Source organism: Poecilia latipinna, unplaced genomic scaffold (assembly GCF_001443285.1).
Source record: "Poecilia latipinna isolate Pla-1442-1.1 unplaced genomic scaffold, P_latipinna-1.0 Scaffold576, whole genome shotgun sequence".
NCBI classification, from domain to species: domain Eukaryota; kingdom Metazoa; phylum Chordata; class Actinopteri; order Cyprinodontiformes; family Poeciliidae; genus Poecilia; species Poecilia latipinna.
In genome coordinates this window covers 186256-213985 of record NW_015113192.1, presented here as the reverse complement: position 1 = coordinate 213985, position 27730 = coordinate 186256, and the positions used below count along the sequence as shown (strand labels likewise).

General features: G+C 39.9%; 1 protein-coding gene and 1 long non-coding RNA gene across 6 annotated transcripts in view; both read right to left on the bottom strand.

The window, feature by feature from the left end:
* The window catches only part of LOC106953362 (connector enhancer of kinase suppressor of ras 2-like), a 40538-nt gene that overhangs the window by 9555 nt on the left and 3253 nt on the right, over positions 1–27730 (bottom strand). For 2 of the 5 annotated variants that reach the window (XM_015042071.1, XM_015042070.1), the window contains 17 exons: positions 23028–23191; positions 19961–20163; positions 18840–18945; positions 17591–17632; positions 17380–17499; positions 14572–14631; positions 14107–14175; positions 9518–9664; positions 7629–7762; positions 5564–5766; positions 5306–5395; positions 2720–2904; positions 2571–2619; positions 2289–2467; positions 2121–2194; positions 669–740; positions 371–438 (listed from right to left, as the gene is read on the bottom strand). In XM_015042071.1, the coding sequence (XP_014897557.1) occupies positions 371–438; positions 669–740; positions 2121–2194; positions 2289–2467; positions 2571–2619; positions 2720–2904; positions 5306–5395; positions 5564–5766; positions 7629–7762; positions 9518–9664; positions 14107–14175; positions 14572–14631; positions 17380–17499; positions 17591–17632; positions 18840–18945; positions 19961–20163; positions 23028–23191 (1965 nt within the window). The remainder of the gene's footprint in view (positions 1–370; positions 439–668; positions 741–2120; positions 2195–2288; positions 2468–2570; positions 2620–2719; positions 2905–5305; positions 5396–5563; positions 5767–7628; positions 7763–9517; positions 9665–14106; positions 14176–14571; positions 14632–17379; positions 17500–17590; positions 17633–18839; positions 18946–19960; positions 20164–23027; positions 23192–27730) is intronic. The other 3 variants (XM_015042072.1, XM_015042073.1, XM_015042074.1) reach the window with 3 other exon arrangements.
* Positions 15263–17373, bottom strand: LOC106953364 (uncharacterized). The gene is made up of 2 exons (XR_001426189.1): positions 15985–17373; positions 15263–15906 (listed from the first exon to the last, which is right to left on the bottom strand). It is a non-coding gene; the product is annotated as an uncharacterized LOC106953364 (long non-coding RNA).

Sequence of the window (27730 nt, the reverse complement as noted above, 5' to 3'; positions counted from 1 at the left end):
GTAGCGGTGAGGGGACCCCCGAACAAGAACTGGGTGTGGGGGGGGGGGGGGGGGGTCACCATAACAACCACACTAGACATATCCTTGGAGTTCATAACTTTACTAGATGTGATATCCACGTAGCAGAGAACATTTTGCAGCAGCACCAGCGAGTTGATTTAAAGTCTTCGGTGTCTTTATGTGCAAAGATAGCATCGCTCGGTACTGAACGATGTGAATAAAGTGTAAAGAACACAGACTTCATCTGTGATTCTCGAAGGAGGTTCGCATCATCACAACCCGATGTCCCGCTGCGCCATTTAGCAGCTCTTGACCCCTAGCTGACATCTTTTTCTACAGCTTCGTGAAAAGGCTCTGTGACTAATCTCACCTTGTTCCTGGCGCATTTTCTCCTGCTCAGAGTAGCCTGCAACAGCCATACTGAGCCGACTCAGCCACCTGTGGGGGAGAATAACACTGATGACGCATAACGTTAATGATTTTGTGATGTTTTTTTTTTTTTTTTGAAAGCTTATATTTCTCTCTTTGACCAATTTACTTTGCAAAACTACCCAGTTTTGAAGAGAGTGGGAGGTTTAATAAGGCAGTTCAGCTCTTGGACAATAGACGGTTTGAAATGCAGCACTGGAGGAGTTTGCAGCACGGCTATCAAAACCTCGGATACTCACCGGGACATGTCATCTACATTTTCCGCAGCAAAGTAGAAGGTCTTTATCTTGGGATGGCAAGCCTTGAATGCACTGAAAGAGAAGGAGTTTAATTATATGTGAGTACAAGCAAGGGCAAGCAGTATAGCGCAGATTAACATATGAATACAAGACTACATCATGGCTACATTTAAAGAAGTTCAAACAGACTTTTTCACATTTTTGTTTTTATTATTTGTTAAATATGTACTGGCTAATAACTCAAAATAAATTTTTACATATATACACTGAAGCAAAAATCGACATTGACATTGTAGATAATGTCAATGCTAACATAAGTTTTACTAGCATAAAACTTATGTTAGTTTTATGCTTTGTGTAGATTTAAGGTTGATTTTTACTGTACAGCGCTTTGTGATTTTATTTCTCTGAAGAGCGCTTTATAAATAAACTTTACTTACATTTTAAAGGATAAATAAAATCCTATAAAACAGAAAATCCATCTTGTAATCCTGAAATCTATATTTTTGGTAAATAACAGCGATATTAATATCGGCTATCGATTTTGGCCCAGATTTTTATATCGGTGCGTCCCTCGTAACTTCAGTAATATCTTCTGCAGCTGTCGCTTGTGTGTTGTCCCTTGTGCTTCCTTGCTTTCTTTAACTACTTTCATACATCTTTCTCCACTTGACAGAAAGAAATCATTACAACTATGAGAAACAAACCCAAATGTGAGTTTTAAGAATTTAAGGAAACTGGAAAAACAAAAATAGAAAACGACAACGCATGACAGCGTTCATGCAACTTCTGAGCAACATCTGCCACGGGATTGTCTGAGGCAGGACGTTTTTTTAAACAACAGATTCGCATGCTGCAGAGAGTATTGTGGTGACCTTTAACATTCACATAGACTGTAATTTAAACAACGCAGATAAGAATTTTATCCCCACGACAAATTACAGCATCTGAAGAAGACATGACAAGCCTGACAGTAAAGATTCTGATGACGATGATTGTGAGAGTATTGATGAACATAACATGCAGGAAAAATCTTTACAGTAACTTACTACACTTTGAACTTTGATCTCATATAAGTATTTATTGTTGTTAAAGCGGTTTGAGGTCGCACACATCCTGTAAGTATTGCTACAATGATCTGTTTAATAACATTAATTGGCCACAACGTTGTCGGACAATGTGCGCTACGTGCATAGTTTGTTTGTTTTTAAATCACAAATTTGGGCTTCTGCTTTCAATCATTTTCAAAAAATTACATATTTATACGTACATGTAAGTATGTATATATTTTTTGAGACACTTTTACTGTATATTGGTAATGTCTGACCTTTGTTTAAATATTTTAGGATACCTGTTACATCTCCCTACTCAGCTTTACGAAGTGCAATCTTTATAATAATTTTTTTTTTTAAATCTTCAAATCTCAGAGCAGCAATATAAATTTATACTCACTATTTTCTTCTGCATTCAGTGGCACGATCAATCCTGAATTCTGGGAGACTCACAAAGCCCTCTGCCTTCTCATCCTGACACAAGCAAAGGTAAAGTTACATCCATGGAATCTCATTTGTGTTATTAATACTGTCTATGTTTAAAAAAAAAAATCAAAATCATTTTCACCTCTTCGTTCATGTACCAGTAAAGACACGTGTCTTTCAGGATAAACCAGTATTTCTTCCACTTCTGCGAAAAATAGGTTTTAGCATCTTTCTTCTTCCACAGCCAGCCCTGGCAGTCGCCCTGACCCAGGTCCCGGCAGGAAATCCTTCGTTTACTGATGGAGGACATGGGGCTTGCAGCTGCAGGTGGCAGAAAAGAAGAAAACACCTCATGAGAAAAAAAAAACACCCTTGCTCAAGTACACTTGAATAAAAATGAAGCAAAGCAAGTGCTTCTTTCTACCTTGCTTTTTCTTCTTAGATCTAGACAGCATTGAGGAGCGCTCAAACACCTGAAAATTGAAAACAGAAGAAGAAATGAATCATAAAAACGACGTCAACGGATCACAGTTGTGACTTGTGTTCAACTTTTTGCTTCTTGGAGGGACTGACGTGGTAAAGCGACGCAGAGTCTGAGCTGGACGTGGACATGGCGACTTCCAGGGCGGGAACAAGCGTGTAGTGGGTGGGGCTGCTTCCTCGCTCCATCTTCCTCCTGTTCTGACTCAGACTGCGGCCCAGCAAGAAGTTCTCCCCGGAGGGTTTGTCCTCACTGGGGAAACGCAGGAGGGAGTTTTCTGCAGGGACAAGAAAGAAGCCAGCTCAGGACTGAACACACCTGAGTCTACTATACGCTTCAGGAATGAATAATTAAAAGTATGGGGGCCATTTTAGCTCTCTGAAAGAAAGAGATGGATGTCTGCCTGCGAGGAACGTGGTTAAATGCAGTCACAGTTTTCTAATTTACCTTTGGAAATACCCAGTGGGCTCCATTTTGGGGTATAATTTGTGTGGGGATAAAATGACACAATCTGCCAGGCCGACTCTGAGCAGTCCTGATGTGAATGAAGGCACACAGATTTTAAGCAGTCCACAGTCAGCTGCAGACAGGTTTTAGATGTTGCTGCAGCTGCAGTGACAGATCCATTTCACAGACTCCGTCTCAGCTGGTCTCAGTGGGACACGAAGCTGAGGATTGCTTATTAGGGTGATAAACAGAAGCTGCACCCAGTCCACTTCCCAATTATTATTTATCCTGAAAAAATAGCTGCCAAAGCATTCATGACTTTACCTTTATTTTAACATGTTGTGTGCATATCATTTTCATTTTAAAGGACAGAGAAACACAAAGCAGCACGACTGTGAAGCGGGAGAAAAATCCACCATCGTTTTCCTTACAGGTGTCCTTGTTTTCAGCTCCTCTGAGTCAGAACCTGGTAGAACCGCATGTTTCTGCAATTAGAGCTGCACTCCTGCAGAGGGTTCCTCTACAAGCTGTGCACATTCAGGGGCTGGAAATGTCGCCCATTCTCACTTACTGGCAGGACGAAAGTAACTGTTGAGTCCTCAGTTCTTCGGTTTGCCACAAAACTTTCGATTTGGGATAAATAAAGTATTTTTAGATTAAATTAAAACGTTCCCTTTGGAATCAGGAAAGTATTGTTGGATGAAGTAAAATAAAATTGAACTGAAATCATGTAGGGGATACAACAAACACATGAAAGAAGGTGATAGGATCAATGTTGAACTTAATGATTAACACAAAGAGCCACCACCCTGAACACTGCATCCCCATGATGAAACATATTAAAGGCAGCATAATGCTGTGGGAATGCTGGTCTTCAGCAGGGACAAGGAAGCTGGTCAGATCTGATGAGATCTGATGATGGAGCTAAAACCAGGGCATTTTTTTACATACATAAGTTTATTTTTATACAAGAACACACAGTAGAGGACAATCGCAACATACAGCAGGCCTTGTGATTTACAGCACAGATCCAGGACACAAGGACAGTTAATAGATGCAGCTACAGTTCAGCTGATATGTTACTGATTCACCTGTTAAAAGTCTTTGTATGTCTGACAATCTGGTTTTTTTCCAGTCTCTTTCTCCTTTCTACAAACAGAGCAATTATTAGCCTGCTAAAAACTTCAGACCAGAGCAGAGCGGAGGTTCACCTTCAACAACGTCCTTAAAAATAAAACCAAAAGTCGAATGAAAGGGGTCAGATGAAAGTATAGTCATATTTCAGTATGGTCCAGTCAAAGTCAGCCTCCAGATGTGCAAGTCAATGAAAAGTGACTCTAAAAAAGTGACACAAAACGTTTCAGGGTTTATTTAAAAAAAAAAAAAAAAAAAGAAACATAAATCAGATTCCTTCTTTCCAATTATTTGATGTAGTTATATGGAATAAAATACAATTAAAATATGTTGAAGTTTGTGGCTGTATTGCCACAAAATGTGAAAATCCCTGTTATTCCTCAGCCTTTAACCATGACTGGACGAGTGATTACAAGTAGATTAGTGAGGCACGACAACGTTACCAAATCCACAGCAGCACGCTGTCTGTGCAGCAAAGAAATCCACTGCAATGTCTGAAAAATCATTATACAATCTACAGAGGAAGCAATTGTCAAGAAAAAGAAAAGCCTCCAAACACCCATGAAAGGTCTCAAGCAGATAAATATAGACCCATCACTTTCTTTCTTCTTTTTTTTTTTTTTTTTTTTTGAAAAGCCCAGAGAAGCAAGCATCCCTCCCAGAGGACACAAACGCATCACTCAAGCCTTTCTTGGGTCAAATTTTAAAGGAAACGCGGCCCCCTCCCGGCGCGTTTACCACCTAACTTAGCTGCCACCAATGAAATGTGAGCACCTCAAGAAAATATATTTATACCGTTGCCGGAGCAACAGTGTACTTTTTATATCCAAACAGAGAACAGCGGGGCCGAGAGAGACGGGGATGAAGGAGGAAAAAATAAAAATAAAAAAAGGAGCAGCTATAGATTCTGAACATATGGAGGAGAAAGAGGCAGGAGCAGATATCCGGCATGTTATCGGCGTTGACAGGCCAGCTCATGCTTCAACTTCTTGGCTCAGAGATCTGAGAGGGTGCGGGTATTATAAGATTTCCACCCCTTCGCCCCAGCTTCCCTCTGTCCTTCTCTCTCTCTCTCTCTCCCACTGCCTCCCACTCACCTCTCCTGCTCTCTCTCCTCAGCTTCGCCAGGTCTTCGTCATCTCCCACCCAGTTGTATTCCACGGGCATTGAGATGGGCCTGAGCCTGCCTGCAGCAAGTAGGCGCAGGGGGGATGTCAATATTACACAGCCGTCCACACACATAGACATCAAACAGCTGCAGATGTCTCAAAAAAAAAACAACAAAAAAAACACCCAGAAACCCACACGCCGCTCATTGCCACGACATTAAGCTGCTATCGGTCACGATTTCCTACCGTAGGTGGGAGTGCTCCCCCTGCGGACCGACGAGGCCTCCTGGTTCTGGTCGTACTCGTAGCAGTAGAGTATGGAGTCTTCCTCCACCAGAGGGAATCGCCGCTGACACTCCTGGTCCAGGTAGGAGTTGGGCGACTCGGATCGCTCCGCGGCCTGGGCGTCCGACTGAGGATCCTCGTCGGTCAGATTTTCCTTCTCGTCTCTTTTAAAGAAAGCAAAACGTCAGAGAAGGTCAAATAAGCTTCCAGGTAGAGCAAACTGGTGGATTGCAGTCGGCGTTTGTTGTGGGTTTTAATTAGAAACAGGGACGTCTTAATATTCAGCAGGGGGGTAAGGAACAAGTCTCCAGCTGTGACTCACAGATGTATTTATATTTTACTTTCACACGTTTTTGCCCAGGGGAGCCACCGGGCTTTGACTGCTCGTTAATTCAGCTTGTGTTTTAGTAATGGGACGTTCTCACCAGAAGCACCCTCCCTCATACTGGTGGCAAGCATTTCGCAATTGCATTTCAATACGGCGAATTTTAAATGATCAGTTGTCACAGCAGAAACAAAATGTCCCCAGGGTGGGCAGCAATTTATGCAAAACGTCCGGTGGCAAACGGATTTCTTTTGGTTCAGAAAACAATAAAAATGCAAATTTTCACAGAGGCAAAAGGTGAAAATGGTCGGAGCATCTCAAAGAAAGTGAAAATGTTTCCATTCTTAATGATTCTTGGGTGCAAAGATTAAACCGACTCCTTGAAGATGAAGCATCACTTTCACTCCTGCTTCTGCAGAGATGTAACAAGTTGATGGGTTTTTCAGGTTCCTTTCTCACTTGGTTACTTTTGTATTTATTAACCAGCAAATAAACAAAAATAACAATTGTTTAATCAGCTTAGCTCTTTTATTGGCTTTGGTTGAAAATTAGAGACATCAAATACTCTATTGAGTTCTTATTGAAGATATTCATACAGATTTAAATTTTTTATTATTATTATTATTCAACCAAGAAGTTCATTCTGATAAGAAATTAACCAGACTTTTTCTCGAAGATATTTTAATTTATAGTTGAAGAAAAATAATTGCATGTCAAAAACAGTTTTTGCCTTTCTCATTAATATCTGGAAAACCACTTTTTTGGCTTTACAGCAACCAAATACTGACCAGATTCTGACTGGACTGTTTAAAAATATTCAAATTACTTCCATTCAGAACAAACATTTTGGCAAAAAATAGCTTTTAATTTAAATCTGTCTGTGGATATGAATATTTGGTAACACTTTATTGGAAGGGGGTTGAATAAGACTGTCATGACACTGTCATAAACATGACATAACACCTGTCATGAACATGAATAAGCCTTCATGAATATTTATGACTGTTGTCATAAAGCGTCATTCGGTAAATTATGACACTTTTAATACAAAGTTGACATTATTCAAAATGTCTTTGTTATGACAACTTGACATTAACCAAGAAATCATTACTGATGTAAATTTGTTATAAAAGTATTACTGATTGCACTTTAAAAATGAGGTAACTTTATGTTATTAAAGGTAAAGTTTAAACAGTAATGATTTCTTTGTTAATGTCAAGTTGTCATAATGAAGACATTTCGAATAATTTCAACTTTGTATTAAAAGTGTCATAATTTACCGAATGACGCTTTATGACAACAGTCATAAATATTCATGAAGGCTTATTCATGTGCATGACATGTGTTATGTCATGTTTATGAAAGTGTCATGACAGTCTTAGTCAGCCCCCTTCAAATAAAGTGTTACCGAATATTTTTATGCCTCGCTGTAAAGGATCGCAACAGAAATCTGTATTTCTCTTCATGTTTTGTTATTTTTTGCACTGTAGTAAAGTTCTGTGCTGCTTTTCTTCCATTGTTTTCCTCCTGTTGTGATTTGTTTCTTACTTTAACAAAAAGAAAACTGTCAGTGGGGGAGGGGAGAGGGCGAGCTGTGTTTGTGTTACTGCAAATTAAAATCAACACCACAATGTTTGACTCTGAAACACTGAACCTTGAATTTTGTACGGCAGTAATCGATGGATTCTTTCGCATGCTCACCTGGGGGTGTAAGGCTCCGCCGGAGGAGGCGGGATGTACAGATCCTGCAGGGCGCAGCTACTTCGCCTGGAGGGAGTGCTTAATGTGCTGGTGGGCGTAGCGACGCTGCTGCTGGGACTCTGAGGAAAGACAGGCTGTGTGTGAGTGAATGTGTGTGTGTGCGTGTGTGTGTGTGTGTGTGTGTGTGAGAGAGAGAGGATGTGTTTAAATATGTGCAAAAGACAGAGAGACAGGCGGACAGAGAGGAAAAGGAGACACAGACAGTTACGGAAAATGGCACAATGAAAATGTGGACCTCACAACAGCTGAGTAAGTCTGTGACTGTTCACTTTAGTCAGACAGTGAGGCGGCGGAGCTCAGCTGTGAAATGAGCAGAGGACGTTTGCAGAGCTCCACTTTAAACCGGTTCACCGAAGGAGGCAGTTTGGAGAGCAGCCTAGTCACCGCTCTCATGGGTTACAGGTTAAACAGTCTGGTTAGTACTGTAACTGAACTCTAAATTAATAGACCGTATCTTTTTTTATTTAGTTTTTGTTACTATCCCCTTATTTTCTTTTATCAATGTGACAAAACAATCTGCAGATTGGTTAACTTAAAGAGGATAAATTCTTCATAGAATTCAGTTAAAAAATTAGGAAGATTTCAGTATTTCAATTTCAGTTTTGCAAGAAAAAAAAACATCTAGTTCTGAACAGATGAGTTTTTGGTAGATTAGTAATAAAATTTGTAGACTGTTACAGTGTTTAAAATAATTTTAACGAGAATAAAGTTTTTTTTGTCTTTCTAACAATCCTAATTTTAAGTTCTCCCATAAAAAAAAAAAAAAAAATTTTTCAGTAAAACTACTGTAATTCTGCTGTGGTTTTTGGTGTTGGTCGACTCCTCAAAAATAAGACACACAGCAGGTTAATAGGAGTCAAAAGGTTTCTTTTTCACATCAATTCAGATGTATGTATGAATATATTTGACTTTGAATATGATACATTTTTTACTAACGCTACAAAACACAATTTTTGTCACTTCTAGACAACTTAGCCTTTTTATTTACCTATTTAAAACAGAAGAACAGAAGATATCCCATTGCTCAAACTGAACTATCATGGTTTGCATCTTAATCTGCCATTAATGATCTGTTCTGTTATAAAGCTGAGATTAAATTTCTGCAGTGCTTTTGCAATAGAAGGAAACCCAGCAGATTAACTTCTACACTGTAGTCCTGTTTAATCTCTGACAGACTTTATTTTTTTCTCACTTCTGTCTTTAATGCTGCCAGCAGGAGGAGAAAAAAAAATCAATTTTGGAGGAAAAGAGGAGGGAGGACATTAAGAGGGAGGAGGCAGAGAACGGCTGTACTTTGTGGCCTCAGGGGAGAGAAAACATTTTCTCTGGAAAGCGACTCAAAGAAAGCCTGGACCACTTTAATGCTCATTCCTCTCTTTTTTTTCCACCCATTCTGGTGCTGGCACACTGTCCTAATAATGTAACTAGATTGGCTGAAGTAGGACAACAGATGCCACTTAGGGATGAAATGATGACATCTAAATGAATGATGCCGCAGCACTCAACTAATTAGTCACAAGTATAATTTTAGCAACAACAATCTGTTTTGTTCATGCTTTGTGAGTGTTAAATATAGCACATATCTGAATGACAGAGTACAATTTTAATATCTAAAACAATCCCCAAGGCAAACACTAGGGGGTTTTCTAGGAAAACTCTTCCTGCACGACCTTTGTCTCTCCTGTTCCCACAACCCTCTCCTTGTTTTCTAATTTGTCCATTTTAGAGGCGACTCTTATTTTGAGGACAAATAAGACGGATGCACAGAAGTAAGCACACGTAAACGACAGAGATAATCACACAGGACTGAGCGAAAGCTGCCGTTGTACCTGCAGAGCTAATGGTTTCCATCTCATGTTTTTGAGCAGAGCAGGAGTGGATGTGAGCGTGCTCTGTGGGCGTTTCTTCAGCGTTAGGGTGACACCTGCAGGGTCCCCACGCAGCAGGTTCACCAGGTTCTTCAGCTGCCAGCCCACCTAGCAAACAAGAATAGCCTTGAAACACACCAGCATCTGCATGTGTCAGATTTATCCATATTTGAGTGTAGTCAGCCAATTAGTGGAAGGGATTTAATTCAGTTTAAAGATGCTAAAGTGCCTTGAAGAATTACTCGTATTGCTTGACGTTTGTTCACTGCAGCCACAAACTTCTGCCTGTTTTAGATGGACTTCATGTTGACAGATCAAAACAAAGTAACATACTTGTGAAATGTAAGAAAAATGATGTATTATTTTTATATAGTCACTGACTTAAATCTGGACATTGACTAAATACTTTTGCTGCAAAGACAAGTGCCAAAGTTTTTGTGGTATGTCTCGACCAGCTTTTAAGATCCAGACAAAAAAAAATCTCAGAATCTGACATTCCCAATGGACTTTGACTAGGCCATACTAGCATAAGACTATATTTTGATCCACACAATTTCACTGTCGATCTCTCAAGTCTTTTGCAGCTTCTAACTGTTTTTTTCCTCAAGGATTGCCCTGTACTTCCATCGTCTCAACATGATGAAGAAAGAGCATCCCCAAAGAAAAACATAACTTGATTCAGTGAATAGATCATAAATAGATCCATGCTAACTTACCATTTGTCAATTTAGCAATTTAGTAATTACTGCAAACAAATGATGATTTTTACCAATCAGTGAAAAAGCAATTTTTCATTTTCCTTCCACTTTGAACGTATGGTACTTTGTGTTAGTCTGTAACATTAAATCCCACCAAAATAGCTCAAATATGTAGTAAAATGTGGTTAAAGTTAACAGGTGTGAAAACTTTTTTATGTTTGAAAGTCTAATCCGACTTATGGGGAAATTAACTTGGAAGGAAGCCATTTTGTTTTACATGCTTCTGTATTTTTAATAGCACTTTTTGGGTTCCTATGGTTAAGACATGCAGAAGAACGAAGCAATCTTTAAGCTCCATGTAGATTTTGATGTTAAAACGGAAATTAACGACCAAACCAGTCCGCCTCGTCCTCTGCAGTGGTTTTGTCTCCTGCTGTGTGATGCTAGCAGTTACATGCCTAGTTGTAAGTCGTCTTTAAGCGGTTCCTTATAATATTTAGTACAACCGAAAGACCCTGCCCAGACAAACAATCCCTGCTGCTGAACTAAATATGCCAGATCCAGTTTGGGGAGAGAAATCTTCGCCTGCTGGATGCCTGCGCTAAAGCTTAGTGCGTCTTGGGTCCATATTTCAAACTAGCCTGAGATACCAAACATTTTTCAGGCTCTGACCTAGAGATCACTGTGTTTCTCTGAAAGTCATTTTTTATCTCGACAGCTACTTCACACATTTGTTCCAGAGAGTGGAAAAAGCTTTACTTATGCCTTTCTTAAAAAGCATAAGTAAAGCAGATTTCTTTTACTTCTGCTGTTGTTTTATTATGCCTTAATGTAAAATATATCTCTAAGGAAATTAAACTATTGTTTTGGGAGTTTTGTTTGGTTCGATTGCTTGACAGTGTTTTTATTATCCGCTGTAAATGCTATATTTTGGTTGGTTTGCTGTTTTCATGCTTCCAGGCTTGGTCCTGTGGTTTTAATTTTATAAAATATCAGCTTCCCTCTGAACAGATTTCTCAGATGTTCCTCATTATTCTGTTGTCATAAAGTTTGTTTTAATATTAATTTATATCAGCCAGTTGTTCCAGAATATATTGATAAGACCCATTAAATTGTTAAAATACAAATAAATAGCTATTCCTCTAGGATTTTGTGATTGTTTTAGTGTTTTTTTAGCAATCAAAATTACAGATTTTGTGGTGCCAATTTAGAAATGTTTGTAAGACATTGTTACAATATTTGCGCTGATGTTAAATGTGAATTTTTATTACCCGCCATATCAATAACATGAATTGAATTTTCAGATTTGTGAAAACTGGAAGAACTTATTGTTGTAATTTGAAGTTTAAATGGCCACATAAAAAGCTACGGCAGACCAGATGTGGCCCCCGTGCCTTCAGTTTGACACATAACTTTTTAACATCTTTAAATAGTTTGATATTAGTGACCAGCTCTTACTTATTCTCAAACTCTCAAAACCGTTCAACCTCAAGGTGCCTTGCTAAAATAAAATCCCGCAACCATTTCTAAAACCTTTTTTCATAAAAATTAGAAATTTATTAATTTGCCTTTCAAGGGGGGGTTGCATTTAATAGACCAAAAAGAGCTTTCTCCAACTCCTCTGTATTTTGTTTTGTGATCTTTCTGCCCTGCTATGAACTGAGGCCCACCTAAACACATCAAAATCAATCCAGCTAAATCAACGGTTTCTTGCCACGTTCAGGATCAATCAGCATCACCTCTATTTGTTCATAGCTGCATGCCACAGCAAATTAAAGGCAGTAACAATATGAATGCTGTTATAACATTCATTCTGAGTGACAATGCTGTTTTGGATCATCGGACATGTCAAATGTGTTTACCAACAGTATCGCCTCAGCTGTCAAAACCCACTGAGCTGCTCCTCTCTCATCAACCTCTCCATCAGGACATACAACGTTGCCATGTATACACCATTACTATACCATAGAAATCATAAAAGATATGTCAGATATTCTATTTGAGGGAAACCGCGATCTATACAACCTACATTTGAGGCTTATTTCGGTTTCTATGCGAGTCTCTGTTGTCCTGTCTAAGCCTTGATTGCTCCCAGCTGTGTCTCGTTTCCCTGATTACCCTCTGTGTATTTAATCCCACCTGTGTGCCTTGTTGGGTCTTCGTCAAGTTGTCGCTGTCTATGTGATTGTTACCAGTTGCTACCAGTTTTGTGCTGCCTGGATTACTGTAGTGATTCACCATTAAATTAATAATTTCTCATCACTACCTGGGCCCACTGCGTCTGCCTCACCACTCTACAACCGCTATTCATGACAAGATTAGACGTTTTTTTCCGCTTTTACAGACTATCAGTTAGCATGAAGCTAACAGCTAAAAACACTGACGGGTTAAAAAAACTGAATGTTTGGGTACTTCTGTTGATTCTTGATAATGAGGATCTAACAGTTTCCTCCTCTGAACTTTTAGATGCTTTGAACGTCTGTATGCCTCAGTGACATGAAAGAGTCCTGACACCCAAATCGGCGCTGCTTCTCTCCACATTCTTAATAAGAAAGCCTCTATTCGGTGGATGAGCTGACTGAAATGAGCAGCTGTGGAATTATTACATATCTTGCTGTTGCACACACAGGCAGCAATTATTTTTTCCACAAAAGGGGCTATATTTAAAGTCTGCACTGCAGGAGGCCTTTTTCATTCACAAATAAACTGCGTATTTCGTCGCGAGGCTGCACTTTTTTACAGTCATGTCAAAGGACAAATTCAGAAAAGATTAGGTAATGTTGCAGCAAGAGAACTAACAAGGCGTTTTTACTTGTAATGGCTCAGTTTCTTTAATTACCTGAGTAATTCATAAAACCTTAACTCTTGTCATTTTTAATATAATAAATTCAACTTCTACATGTCCTCTTCTGACCAAGTAATGTATAATTCTGTTTTCCTCAGGAAAATACTCAGATGCCTGAATGTTTCTCCTATGTTGAATCCAGGAAAGAATATTTCTAAAGCTTGTGCATCTCCTTCTTCCTCTGTTTGTCTTTTACTTTCCACGGTTGCGTGCAGCAAAGGGGGGATGGGGGATGCAGTTTATGTCGTCACTCTAAGGTGTATCACAAGCAAACCGAGACATTTCACTGTTATGTAAATTAGCTGCGTGGGCGGACAGAGAGTTGCTTAAGAAGAAACACCACTAAGCACGTTGACTTGAACACTGGATTTTTCCACCTTATTGTGTTTTATTGCAGTTTTATGGGACAGACCAAAGAAGAGTGTGAAAATGACACATGGGTTTCTGTATGTGAGAGGTTATAAAGGTCATCTAGCATTTTACACGCATTATTCCACGATTGCCCTGTTTGCAGTTCAATCTTTCCATAAACCCCCCAAAAGCTTGATTTGTCATTTTAAAGTTACCCACCAGCACAGGCAGTTATATGCTATGTCACATAAATTCCTAATAAAATATATTAAAATGTGGAAAAGTTCTAGGGCGATGAATGCTCTTGCAAAGTGTTGTATATTGGATATTGCAAAGTAATCTGTAATGGGCAATGCAGCAAGCAAAACAGATCCATCCAGTTCACTTGTTTATTCCCAATAATCATCAAATAACTTGATAGCAGCGCTTCACCACTATGGATACAAAGACCTATAAATGTTATTAAAAGGACTGCAAAGACACAGTCAGAAGAGATGATTGCTTTATGTTTCAACTCATAAATGGTGTGCAGATTGAAAAAAAAAACAACTATTAATTATATGCTAACTTTTTCCAGATTGAAAAAAGAAAAAATACAAATTGTATGCAAATTCAGACAGGAGACAGGAAAATAAAATAAACCAGCCTGGACTTACGACTGTCTGATGGTTGACCTGAATGACTTCGTCTCCAGCGTGGATCTTCTTACAACGATCAGCCAGAGACTGATGAGGAGACAGAGGTCATTGTTGTTGCATGCATCTTTATAGAGAACCACACACTACTTGTTTAAAATAACAACAAAATAAAATCCCTCACTATTAGTTCATAACAGCAGAAAAGTGTTCACTTTACTCGATCAGTTATGGATCATAGTCTTTGTCAGAAATGCCAATCAATCAGGGAAGTAGTAACAGCTTCATAATAATCAAAACTACTGCAAAGACAAATCACAAAAAAGCTACAACCATTTTGGTCAAATTAGGCTCCGCCTTCAATCTGACTTGATTTCAAAAGAGCAATTCTTATCCAGAGAAGAAGGAGTTAAAAAAGGCACACTTAAGTCTGCACATCCGCTACATGTGTACCGACGATGAAAAAACAAAGAGGCGAGCACTCACTCCTTCTGTCGTCCCGGTGATCACGTGTAAGCCGTCGTATGTTGATTTGATGTACATACCCTGAAAGAATATAACACCAATATGGATTAATGGACATATGAGAACCATAGGAACTCAAAATAATGTGTAGCCTCACGGATATCTGCAAAACAGTGGAGCAATTTGTTCTTGTGAATTTGAAATAATCTGCTTGACGTGCAAAAGACAAACACGAAAGATCATCAATCTGCAAAAACACCGTTTGCAAAAGTGCTGAAACTCCAAGCTTTTACGAAGGAAAGGGGCAAGAACAGAGATTAAGAAACACACATAGACGCACAGAAGCGGCATGCCAGGCTTCAAGATGAGTGGAAGAGATTTGTTTTTTAGGCCACTTGGCCCGCTGTTGTGTTCAGGGTTCACTGAATGGATGAGAGAACTTTCATGCCCAGTCCCGGCATTTGTGTGGGGGGCAGGGCTTTTATTGTGGCCCCGAGCAGGGAGCTTGTGTCTGAGTGTAGGTCAATGCAAAGATAAAGTCCAACAAACTGCTCATGGCTACGCAGTGGAAGAACGGATTCTTTCTTTCCTTTTTGTTTTTTTTTCAGTTTTGTTAAATAATTATCCACAATAGACACGCATGTTTGTCAAGTGTTGCAGCTGCAGTACACTCTCTGTCTAATTTCAAAGCGCCCAACATGCATGTTTTTTTTTTGTTTCATATTAACAGATTACTCACATGCCCATCAGCTGAGCAAAACCCAGTTTTGGAGCCACTACAGTGAGCTGCATCGGACACTGGACAGTAAAGCGTTTCTAACTGACCTCAATATTTCAACCTGCACTTTTCTCCTGTCTGAAAACCCCAGGCTGCAGAGGACCAAGCAAACCAGTAAAGCTACGTTTCTGCAGGTTTAAAAAAACGGTTTCTGTGATTCAAACCACCTAGAAGTTATGTTTAAATTTCAAAATCAAATTTATTTTACAAATTAAAAAATGTCTCTTCCTTTTTTGGAGGAAATAACCAACAGACTGAGACATTTCTTTGTTTTGGAATAGCTAATAAGGAATAACTAGCTTGTTTTTTGTTTTTTTTTTTATTCAGCAATGTCTATGTTTTTTTTATTTTTTTTATAAAAGGGTAGAGTTAGTACTGTTGTTCAGAACGGGAATACCTTCACTGAGTCAGAGATGCTGAAGGACAATCATGCTAAATTTGAATCAAAGCAAAAAGATATTGCTGAGAGTCATGCTGTTACAATATTTATAATTAGTAGATATGATCACCCAGCATTGATTGTAGTCTGTTTGTTGTACTTTACATTTTTTTGAAGTCTTTTCCTGACTTACACCAACCTAGAAAACAATTCAACATAACTTTACATATTAAAGGGATGATTCAGAAATGTTATAGTGTAGTAGTTATTATCTTACCCACAGTAGAAAACGTTCTTGGTGTCTTCATTTAGTTTAAATCCAGACCAGTTGGTCCCATAAGGTGAAGAATCTCCAAGAAACCACAGCAGTTTCCTACTCTCTTAAAACAATTTAAATCTCAACAAAATCATTGCGGTTTCTGCAAACTTTCCTTATGTTTAAACTGCTGTCACATTTACTTGCATAGAAAATAATGATTATTTAAATGAAGCCAGGCGTGTTTATTTTTGATGCACTGACTCCTATCTATAATTTCCTAGTCAAAACCATACATTTATTTTTAAATAACGGTCCAATGTAAGCTGTAAAACAACTTTAACATGAACTGCTATGGTGTTTCTGACACAGCAGTCTGCTCTGTTATTGAACCCTCAACCCCATAATACCCACCCCGTCACTCTGAGATAATCTGGTTACTAAAAGAAGGGGTTATCTACTGCAGGTCAAATATGAACAGCTATAAAACCATTTAACAAACTAGAACAGAAATGTTAAATTACTCTATATCTCAATTCATGTTCATTTCCATACAAGCTGATGGAATAATGTTTGAGCAGATGCATGGCGAAAATCTTGGCATATATATATTTACGGATTGTTTCATGATGTTTCATGATTTGGGATGTGTGTGTCTCCTTGGTAGTGACTGCATGAACAAAATCACAGACTCAGAGCTCAAGGTGCCATCTTTGATTTTTACCAGTTTCTCGGCTATTAACCTTCATATTTACAGACTGTTAAGACAGTTGCTGCAGTCTGCAAGCTGCACTTCTGCAAAAAAAAAAAAAAAAACTTGCGTATTAACTTGCTGTAAGAGTACTATAGCTGAAATCAACCCACTCTGCCTCACTGCATGACTTATGTTTGCCAGTGAACCCCCCACAATTCATTTCAGTGGGGGAGGGGATTCGGTACCCCTCCACTAATCATTAAAAACAAATGCATCCACTTGAACCCAGCTTGACAGCGGCATTAGTCTGCTGCTGACCGGCTAATTATTAGTCATTCTGTGGCGCTTGCTGTTTATTCGAATAAAAACCCTGAAGCCAGACGAATCGGCAGTCAGGGTGGAGTGGAAAGGACTGAGACCTGGATCCTTTCAGTCACATTGGTTCATCTCTATATTGAACATGACAGCACGGAAGATGATTACTAGCCTCTAGAAGGGTTCTTCAGGAAACCGAGGGTATTTCGCAAACACTGGTAAAAATGCTCTCGCACTGCTTGTTACAACCTCGGCCTAATTTTTTGAAACCTTGATATATTCAAAGCATGAAAGGTTGAAGTTGGTATGGAAATATAACATTACATGGAGTGTTTTCCAGGAACACAGTGCCGTTTTATAGCACAAAAGCATTTTACAGTGACAGCGTGGCTGCGGGTGAGTCTTACCAAGCCTTCGGCGGACTTTATGTTGGCCAGCTGCACCACCTCCAGGTGTGCGGACTGAGACACCATGGGGTCCGAGGACAGGGAGATAATCTGGTCGCACACTTCGGACAAAGTTTTACACTGAGGACGACAAACGAGGGACGAGTGCGTTCTTTAAACCCACGAAAGGTGACTTCACGTTCAGTGCAGCGGGACAAAGTTAGAAACTCACCACATGCAGGATCTTGTTTTCAGTTTCGTACACAGAGCAGTCCTGGGGAATATTCAGAGAGAGAGGGAAAAAAATCTGTTACCTCAAGAGAATTAGACTAAAATGGAGTTATTGGCCTTTCTGCTGTAGGTGGATATAAGAAGAAATTGAGCAGCTTGGCACCTACACCATAACCCCCCTCCCCAACCAACCCTCCCACACAGGCATGCACAAACACCAAACAAATGAGTCACCAATGCGGAGGCAGGTCTCTCTCTTGCTCTCTGCTAGCCTTCCTCTCTATCAGTCTTCGGCTCCATCTAATTTGGCCTCTTTAACTCCCCCCACCCGCCCCTCCTTTCAATTTGTTCTATCGCTTTAATTTTTCTCCAGATAAACATTATCCTCCACAGAGACCATTAACTGTCACTTCTCTCATTAGTTACCAAGACGGAGATGAGTGACTGCCATCCCTCGCCGTCCGAGAGCAGAAGCAGAAACGGTGACATAAACAACCGAATGCAGAGCCTTCGAAATGATTTCCTCTCTGTGAACTCTTTCCAATAATATGGCATTAGAGCTACAAACCTATAGATGTGTTTCCTTGTGATACATCAACACAAAGAAGTGCATAAAGTGGAGGGAAAATGCCTTCAACATTACTGAAAATGTGAAAAGTCTGATGTGCGTTTTTTTTTTCTTCTTCTTTTTTTCAGCACTAAATCAAGATGTTGTAGAACCAACTTGGACCTTTTCAGTCCAAGTTGGTTCTCCAAGTCAGGCAGATCAGGTAGGGAACATCTATAAGCTTTGTCACACATTATTTGGTTTAAACTTTTTCTACATTTAAATATGTTTGGATGATCTAAACCATTTTTATGCCCAACTGGAAGGTGAACCTCCACTTGAGTCTCAAGTTTTATGAATATTCAGTACCTGAATAAAGCTGATAGTACAGCATTAGTAAGTCTCTGACAATAAATAAAGATCTTAAATCTTTGGATCTACTTTTTGTAATTTAGATTAAAAGTCTAAAAGCAGTAAATTGTTTATATTGAGCTTTCACCCCTGCTTAACTATAGTGCTTTTTCAAAAAAGATAGGATAATCGTTTTCAACTTTGTATATTGTACATAATAAATAGCTAAATACAGTGAAAATGGCAGGAATAGGTCCTACAGCTTCATGTCGCTTGAAGCGTAACATGTGGGTCAAGTTGCGTCGAGGGCATGAGACGTACGTCGCAATGTGATGTTGCACAGTTCATTCACCTGCTGCACGATCGTGGTGAGTTCGAGACATAGCTGGATCACATTGTTTCTGGTCACAGAGTAATCTGCCACTGCAGCAAACGGTGACCTGAAAAAGAAAGAGCACCTGAAATGAACCATTAGACCGTTCTTCATCACAGATTGAATCACTGCTAACATGGTGGAGACATTTCAGAGACTCGACGATGCGCACGACGGTGGGAGAAACGGCCTTGCTATCAACAAATACGCACAAAATGAGTAAATATGTAGATGTTCTTCAGTTTCCATGCTTTTAAACCAACGTATTTGCATAAGATTTAAAAGCTAGATGAGTTTTCTGCATTTATTCTGTCTAATTTTGTCCACAATTATGCATGTGCACATGGAGAAACAAGACATTAAGCCACATAAAAACAGACTTGTTCAGTTTTGGGGGGGTTTTTTTATATCAACCTGCTGGCTGAATTGACTAATGTAAGGTCTTCCTGGCAGATCCAGATCTAAAAGTTGTCAGACAGAAAAAGTCCCTGAGGTTTGGACTTTGGCTGGAATAAAGGTTTGCAGCAAACAAACCCAGGAAAATGAATTAAGGAACTGAAGGTATTTCCCCATGAGGGGTTGGCCGATTCCTGAAGAACGATGCCAAAAGTTGGGCTATAAATCACGTATGCAGCAGGTCATAAAAGCAAAAGAATGTTCTGAAATGCTAAGAATGCTTGTCAGGGTGTGGGTGAATAATGTACATGACTTCAGTTGTCAATATAAAGACTGGTTTGGTTTTTAGAAAATACTTGTAATCTTAATTGTGCTAAATTATTTCAATTACTGTTGACACATTTATTTAAAGCAGCAGCAGCTGCTATAGCTTGTTTATTGAGCCAGTAGATGTAATTTGCAATTGGGGTTGAATAATTTCAGGAGAACATAAATGTGCAGATACACCTGACCGTAGTTTTGCTTTCTAAATCTTGTCTCTTACGTTTAGCAAAAGCATGATTTTTTAAAACTGGATGGATGGATGGATGGATGGATGGATGGATGGATGGATGGATGGATGGATGGATGGATGGATGGATGGATGGATGGATGGATGGATGGATGGATGACTTTATCCAGCAGCATCATTTTGCAAGTCTCACCTGTCCAGCCACGCCAGCAGGCTCTTGGCAGCAGCGATCAGGTCTACCACAGAGGTGAGGAAGTCGTTGGGCAGCTTGTGAGTGGCTCTGCCGTCGTAATGGCCGCTGCGCCGCCGGCCCGTGATGAAGTTCTGCAGGTTTTTTGCAGACGCGCTGAGCTTGTGAGAAAGCGTCTTCAAGTTCTCAGTCTCCAAACCGTAATTCTAGAGGAGAGAGGGGAGAGTAAAACCTTCTGCGTTCACCCAGTTTGTCAGAGTTTGTTTCACCGATGATGACGCATTCCGGCCATTTTTTTTTTCACATATCAGACACAAACTTATTGTCGCTCTGATGCGACTCTATAAAAGCCTCTGGCGGATTGGGTCCCCAAGAAAAACGCTGCAGAAATGAAAACAAAACAATCTAAACCAGCTGTCGCTTTGATTTTATACAGATAAGCTAATGCTCATTTTTGGTGCAAATTGCACGTGCAGGAACTGTGGAGTCTTTCCTGTCAGGGTTTCTTAGGAGGAGAGGGGACAGCAGGAGGGCTGCTAATCATATTTAATACAGGAGAGCCTGACAGACTTAAAACTAAATCCCAGTTACGTAAGGGGCTTTGGAGCCGGCGAGTGGCCCCCTCCCGGCAGGGATGAAGGATGAGAGGAGTTCACATTCTGATAGCATCTACGACCTCAGCCCACTAAATCTGCATCCAGTTTCTCCATTGATCTCTGGGATTAACTCACACCGATGTGCATTTCTTTTACTCCACACATAATCCATATGTCAGCTCATCAATAAATTTGTGTTTTATCCTGCAGAACTTGCAAAAGAAAGAAAATGGAAATGTGTTGCTTGGAGTAATTACAGTTTCCATATTTCTTAGAGCTTTAAAATGAGAGAGAGGGAGAGAGAGAGAGAGAGAGAGAGAAAGAGAGAGACTTGTCCTCACTGTTTAATATTAAATTAAACATTTTCTGTTTACGTCAGTTGGGGCTACCAATATAAAGTCTATTTGCTAAATACCAGAATTTTGACAAAATATAAATATTTTTAAAACATTCTTCAAACTGGGAAGTTAACATACATTTCCTAACTGATAAAATGACATAATAAAGTTTATTTATGTACAGTGTTTTGGATATCTCTCTTCAAGCTTCTCATAGAGGTTTGCAGGAAGTTTGGCCTACAGATCTGCTGTAACCAAGTCGTATCTGTTAGCTGATTTGCTAACACAAACCTTTTCCTCTCTGCCTAAATGTTTTCATCGATAAGCTCCTTAAAAGTAACTTCCTGGCGTAGTTCTTGCTTTTAAACATACTGCTGAAATCTTCTTTAGGGTTGGGATAAGGGCCACCCCAGAAGCTTAATGTTAGTCTGTTTCATCCGTCTAAAATCTGCTCTGATGTGTGTTTGGGAGCTTGAAGCATCTGACCCAAACTGGTGAACCGGAAGCTGGTCGGGATGTTTCAGAACAACCAAAAGGAGTAGAGTAATGAAGAGTGAGGGCGGCCTCTAAATGTTTCATTTCAACCTCAAATCAACAGCTTAGATGGTTGAAACTTGGACATAAACGGATGCTCCAACTGGACAAAGGCACAAAAAACACAGAAGTGGTTCTAGACGGTTCGTTCAATGGCCTCCCGAAAACCAAACTTTCATCTTCACTTACAGGATAAAACCATGTCTGGAAACCAACCAGTTTTAATGACATCAAATATTCAGTCTAAGCTTGTTGATGGCTGCACAACGTGTGTGGCTGACATTTATCCAACTGTCACTAGGGGGTGTGTGCACATAATTTACACAGTTTTTGAGAAAATCCTCCATAAATTCAAACGATCTCAGCTAGTTCTAGTATTTAAAATTCATTGAAGTTGCCTGTTGTAAAATCACTCCAGCCTGAACCAAACAGTGCGTCTACAAACTCATTTTACTGCACAGAATGTTACATTTATGAGCCTCTTCTTCTGAGCAGAAAACTATGTTTTATGATGTTATTTCTTATCGTTACTGATGTAATCCCACCAGCATCGTTTAAAGAGCAACAAAGGATCCTCAAGGAAGGAGTTAGGGCTATGAGGGGGATACATTCTCACACTATAGCAGCTCATTAGTCAAATCAGCAGAGTGACGGTGTTTCACACTGACACACAGCAAACGTCTGTATCTCTGACAGCAAGTAAGTGCATAAACTACCTCAAAACGAGCCAGTAAAGGATGACAGCAGAAATATCTGCCTGCTTTAAGAAAACAAAATTAGATTGATAACTTTATCTCATGGGAAATTTTTAAACTGGAACCCAAAGTGGTTTCACATTTCCAACATTTTAATTCTGCGGCTCTAGCTTTACCCTCAGTGTACAGATGGATACAAGGAAGTGAACTTACTGGAGCTACATCCAGTAAATACAACAACCTCCACCTGAGCAATCCTGTAGGATACAAAAGCAAATTGAGCTAGCCCCTTTAAGAACAAGGAGACAACAAAGTCAGACTGTAAAGGCCACACGTTTTGGACCAATGTGAAATAAGATGTAGCTTCTTCTCAGAAGGATTGTTGAACCAAAAGTAAAGCTTTCTCCTGTGTTAGTCCTTTCAGCTGATGCTGCCACCACTGTGTTTCAAGCCTGGGAAGTTATGTTTAGGGGGTTGGGGGGATATTCAGTGTTTTCCACCCAAGAAAGCATTTTGCAGGCAGGTCAAGAAGTTAATCTGATCTCACTTGACCAGAGCAGCTGCTTCCCAAGTTTGCGGTGTCCTCTATACATAAATAGCTAACATAAAGTAGGACATCTTGGATCAACAATGGCTTCTTATTGCCTCTGTTCCATAAAGGCCAGAGCATGTGGAGTTCCCAGCGACCTTCATAAGAGCCACTACACAATGTGGGAAAAGTTCAAAGCATAGAAAAGCTTTTGCAGGGACACAATATTTTCTTACGTTTCTGTTGATCTTACAACAAATAAGTTAGTTTTCCTACTTCGTGATTCACAGAGACACACATTATTTGTCTGAAAGCTCAATCTGTGACTCAAAGGTAGCAGCAGTGAGTAGAGAGATGTAAGCGAAGCCTTGGACTCACCAGCGCACACAGTAAGTCCACAGCTTCCAGTATGAGCTCCTGGTGGCCGATCCTGGATACGCCCAGATCCTCCAGCTCCTGGTGGGTGATGCGCAGCAGCTGGTCTCCCCCTACTTTCTCCTTCTCAAAAGTCTTGATGTACTGCTGCAGGCAGTCGTCCAGGCCTGAGACGACACAACACAGTTGAGTCCGATTTTGTGAGTTCTTGCGAAATCTGCTTTTGCTTTCTACATGCTAAGTGGGCTCGACGTTGCCTTCCATACCAGAGTATGTGCTGCAAATCTGCTATTCGTGTGATCACAGGTCGCGTTCTGCCGCATTCAAGCATGATAACAGTCTGTGTGACACAAGAAATGTGACACATTCCCCCCCTCCACAACATGATTCCAGCTACATTTTCAGCGCCGAGCCTGAAAAGAAGCGTTTAATTTAACAGGGTTATGAGTCTGCGCGTGACTTGTTTTACATGTTTTAGCACCGCAGCAGGTGTGAAATCCTTGTGGAAGAAAATACTTGGTGAAAGGCAGCAAACTAAAACAAACCGAACACTCGTTTGTGCCGACGGCTTGTGCTTTACATCTGAAATCACAAAGAACTCTTGCTTCTATGTCGTTCACGCAATAAACAGGTTTCATAAGGAGCTCAATCTATTGCTATTGCATCACAGAAACCTTCAGAATCGTTTCTCAGGCAGGATTAAGAATCTCTCTGGCGCAGAAGTCAGCACAATTGCATTCTGATGGGACACTGATGGAGCGCTTAGGCATAGACTGCAGTTTTATGACTCACGCTGCTATAAAAATACAAAATCTAAAGCAACCAAATTCACCGGACTTTCTTGAAAAGAATTAAAGGCACTTGTTATTTGTCCTATAAATGATTTTGATTTTGACTATATGCCCTCTTTTCCCTGTGAATTGGATTTTCGACTGAGGCAGCTTTTTTATTTTAAGCAGAACAGATCAAGACACTACTTCTTTATATTTATAATAAGGATAGTAGTAGATTAATAAAGAGTTCCACATGTTTCTCTTCAGTGATACTTTTTACTTTAAAATGTAGCTAAATTTCTCCAGATCAAATAATGCAAATAAATAAAGCTTAATATAATGCTTTGGTATGAGGATAAATAACGATCCAAGCATTTTAAGACCTTGTGTTTTATTATATTGTGTTTTATTCTATTACTAGCACACAAATTAGCTTATAGTGATGAGCATAAAAACCTCAGCTTACCAGGATACATGTTTTATTTTTCAAAGTGCCACTCACAATATGGTGGCATGCTAACGTCTAATTTCTACTCTGCAACGGAGCCAATGCAGTGTCTATTGTTCTATATCTATGGATCATATTGTCTGGGAATATCTAGCGACCCAGGACTTCCTGTTTCCTTTGGCTATAACTATAACATGGTAGAGGAGTTACTCTTCAAAATGGGAGAGACAGGAGAACATGAACATTCAAGTAAGGCTTGAAGTAAATTTCCCCCATCTACAGTCAGATTAACACTAAAACTGTCTATAAAGGCCAAGGAAGATTCATTGTTAGATTGTTCTACGGAAACAAAATGTTACTTTATTTTACTGCATTTCACTTTAATGCTTTTCACACAGCCTTTACCAACACTGTGTGACTAGAAAGTATCCTCTTTCCTTTTCAGCAGTCCGGACAGGGAAGTCAGTTTTTGTACAGCTTATGTAGCGACTTTCTCTTCTTTTTCCTCCCCCATTCACATGCAACTCCCCCCTCAGCTCGTCTCTCTGCTGTGGTGGACGAATCATACACACGGGACTTGAAGCACAGACTTGATCAAGCGTTCAAGATGGGTTCAGCTAGCAGCTAATTGTGTGTGTGTGGCGGGGAGGTGTGTGTGTGTGTGAGGGGAAGGCCATAGAGAGCTCAACACTTTAAAGCTTTACTAATCAATCTCTATAACTGTGACGGTGAAGTATGCAACCAATCTCTCTGTATTCTCCTATTAAATAAATTATGCTAAATATTTGATAGCTTTGCGTAGAACCGTGTTGGTGGGTGCAGGAGGCTAATAATGAAAATCAAATGTAGCACGAACCGACCTTTGAACTTTGACTTTTTGGCTCTCCTGCCCACTTCCAATGACCTGTTAGATTTTTGTGTGTGGGCATCTATGCCAGTCAAACAAATCGTCTGTCTAAATGTTAAGCTAATCTCTCAAAATAATGAAGTCTTCTGGCCATTTTAAACTGTTCTCGTATCGCTTTGTTAATACACTGAGCTCCTGCATGCGTTGAGACAAAATAATAAATTATGAAGGGTAACAATTTTATGCTGTTTTTGTTTGAATAATTTCTTTTCATTCTTTCATATGAGGGTCAAAGTGAGGATCTGATGATTGAAATTTGTGGGGGTTTTTTCATTATGATCCCAGATTAAGAGAGTAGTTGGTTTTGGAATAGATCAGGGGTGTGGATCCCTGGTTTAGTTTTGTGTGGCTTTCCATTGCAATTAAAGAATGATGCATTCCCCCCGCCCCTAGTAGATGGAAACTTTTTAATTATTGCAAACAAATGTAACTCTCCTTATAATGGAAAATATTTGGTACAACACAAATTGTTTGTCTTTAGATGGCGCTGTTTTTGGTTTTTCTGCTTTTTATGAACTCATTAAACATGGCCGAACACAGCAACTGTTTTCATTCACCTTAAAAACTGGAAAAGTGGACGCTTCAATTTTTAAAATTTTTTTTTTAATAAAGCGTAAACCCTTTTTAAGTTTTGGAATAACTTACACTTCCCTTTTTATTTTTGAACATACAAATAAAAACAAATAAAATGTATGTTTTTGACCTGCAAATCCTTTTGACTTGACGATTTTGGCCCACATGAAAAATAGTTTGAACAACACTGAAATATAGATAACTTTTTTTTTCATTGGTTTTAGGTGACATTTCTCCCTTTCGTCTTCTAAACTGTTATACTTCCTGCATTCATTTTAAAAGGAATCTCTAAAAAAATTAAGCCATCTCTTCTTCCTTTGAAGTTTTATTTAAACTCTCTGAATAGGTCATCTTCAGTTGAAAGTGATGTAACTGATTTGATTTTTAGATTTAATTAGTCACAGACACTGGAATCCTGATTAGTCGCCACATATTAAACACAGATATTTTTCCTGTTCCGTTTGGCATTTAGTCCACATTTAAATAGGACACCATTCATTGAGTGCACATGATAGTTTCCGCCACATCGGTTTTCCATGTATGGGTCAGATTATTAAGCACCTAGAGGAGAAATTAAAAGCACAGTGCCGACATGCGCTGATCTCCATTATGGATAATCCACTTTTAATGTCCGGGGGAAAGAGCAATTTGAAACAGATATACGACAGTTTGAGTGGCTGAGTCAGACTATTTGGGTGAGTGGGAACACAAGAGGAGGAAAATCAAAAGTGGGTCCCTTTGTAAATATGGAAGGTTCGACAATGTTCAGACTGTGAGCTTGAATTTTTCTGCAGCATAAAAACAACACGCTGCTGCAGAAGATGCTGCTGACGTTGAGAACAAACTTGGAGGATAAGGTGTGCGTCGTTTCCCTCTAAAGTTGAGTGCTTCAACAGCTCCATCGCAGCTGGGAACAAAGCGCCTCGCTCAAACAAAGCTGACGGGAGACGGGAGTATAGGGCTGTGGGAAGGTCACAGGGGTCCCCCCCTTCTCTGGCCTCCTGCGACATCACGGGGGCACAAAGAAATAAAGGAACCTGGGAATCCTGAAAACAAAACAGTGCCAGTCGCCAAGAAGGCTCGGAGATGGTTATTTAACAGGACTCCCCACCCCCTGCAGCCGTTTCTTCTTCCTCAGTGTCTCTCAAAGTCACTTTTGTCCCTCACTTCACATTACCACTACGGAGCGCCGGCCACGGAAATGCTCTTTGCTCCACTTGTCAGATGCGGGACACAGAGGAGTTCAATACAGTCGTTCTTCCTACTTTTTTCATTTGTTCTTTGAGTCTTTTCACAGACTTAAATCTTCACTGAGCAGCTAGCATCGCCGCCTTTCTGCTTCATTCTGCATCTTTTTTTTTTTTTTACTTACAAGCTCCTATTTCTCCAATGTGATTCTTTAAACACATATTCAACCGACTCAAGTGCAGCTAGTTATAACACTCGTACTAGGAGCGATCTGATGATTTACTTATTTGTTTGTTTCATGGATAAACCATTGAGATGTTTCATCTCATTTTCAAGGGGGTCCTTGTCGTCACTGCAAGCTGCTGACCGACACCAAGGCAACCCAAGGCTTTAAAATGTTTCCAGCAGCTGCAGTTTTCCATCATGAAGTTAATTTGCTTTAAACTCATTTTAATGAGATGCCAGCAAAAAGAACAATGAAGTAACGGCGCAGTCCCCCTCCCCCGCAGGTTGCTGCGAGCTGCCAGTCACCTTGCATAAAAACGCCAGCATCCGATAACAAAGAAAGCGACGAACTGAACAGAGATTCGTCCAGCTGTATGGACATTACAACAAGCCCAGAACTCCCCCCTTCTCCACCTGTTGCTGGCTGGGTAAAACGCTGAGCTACTTCACCAAGTGCCACAAGTTGAATGAAGGACGGCTAACGCACAATACCAAAGGAGGAGCTGAAGTTTTTTATGATCATATCAAGCATAAATTAAAACAACGCGCCCTGTCCTTCATATGCTCCACACTGCCAGTCAGCTGGCTGAAG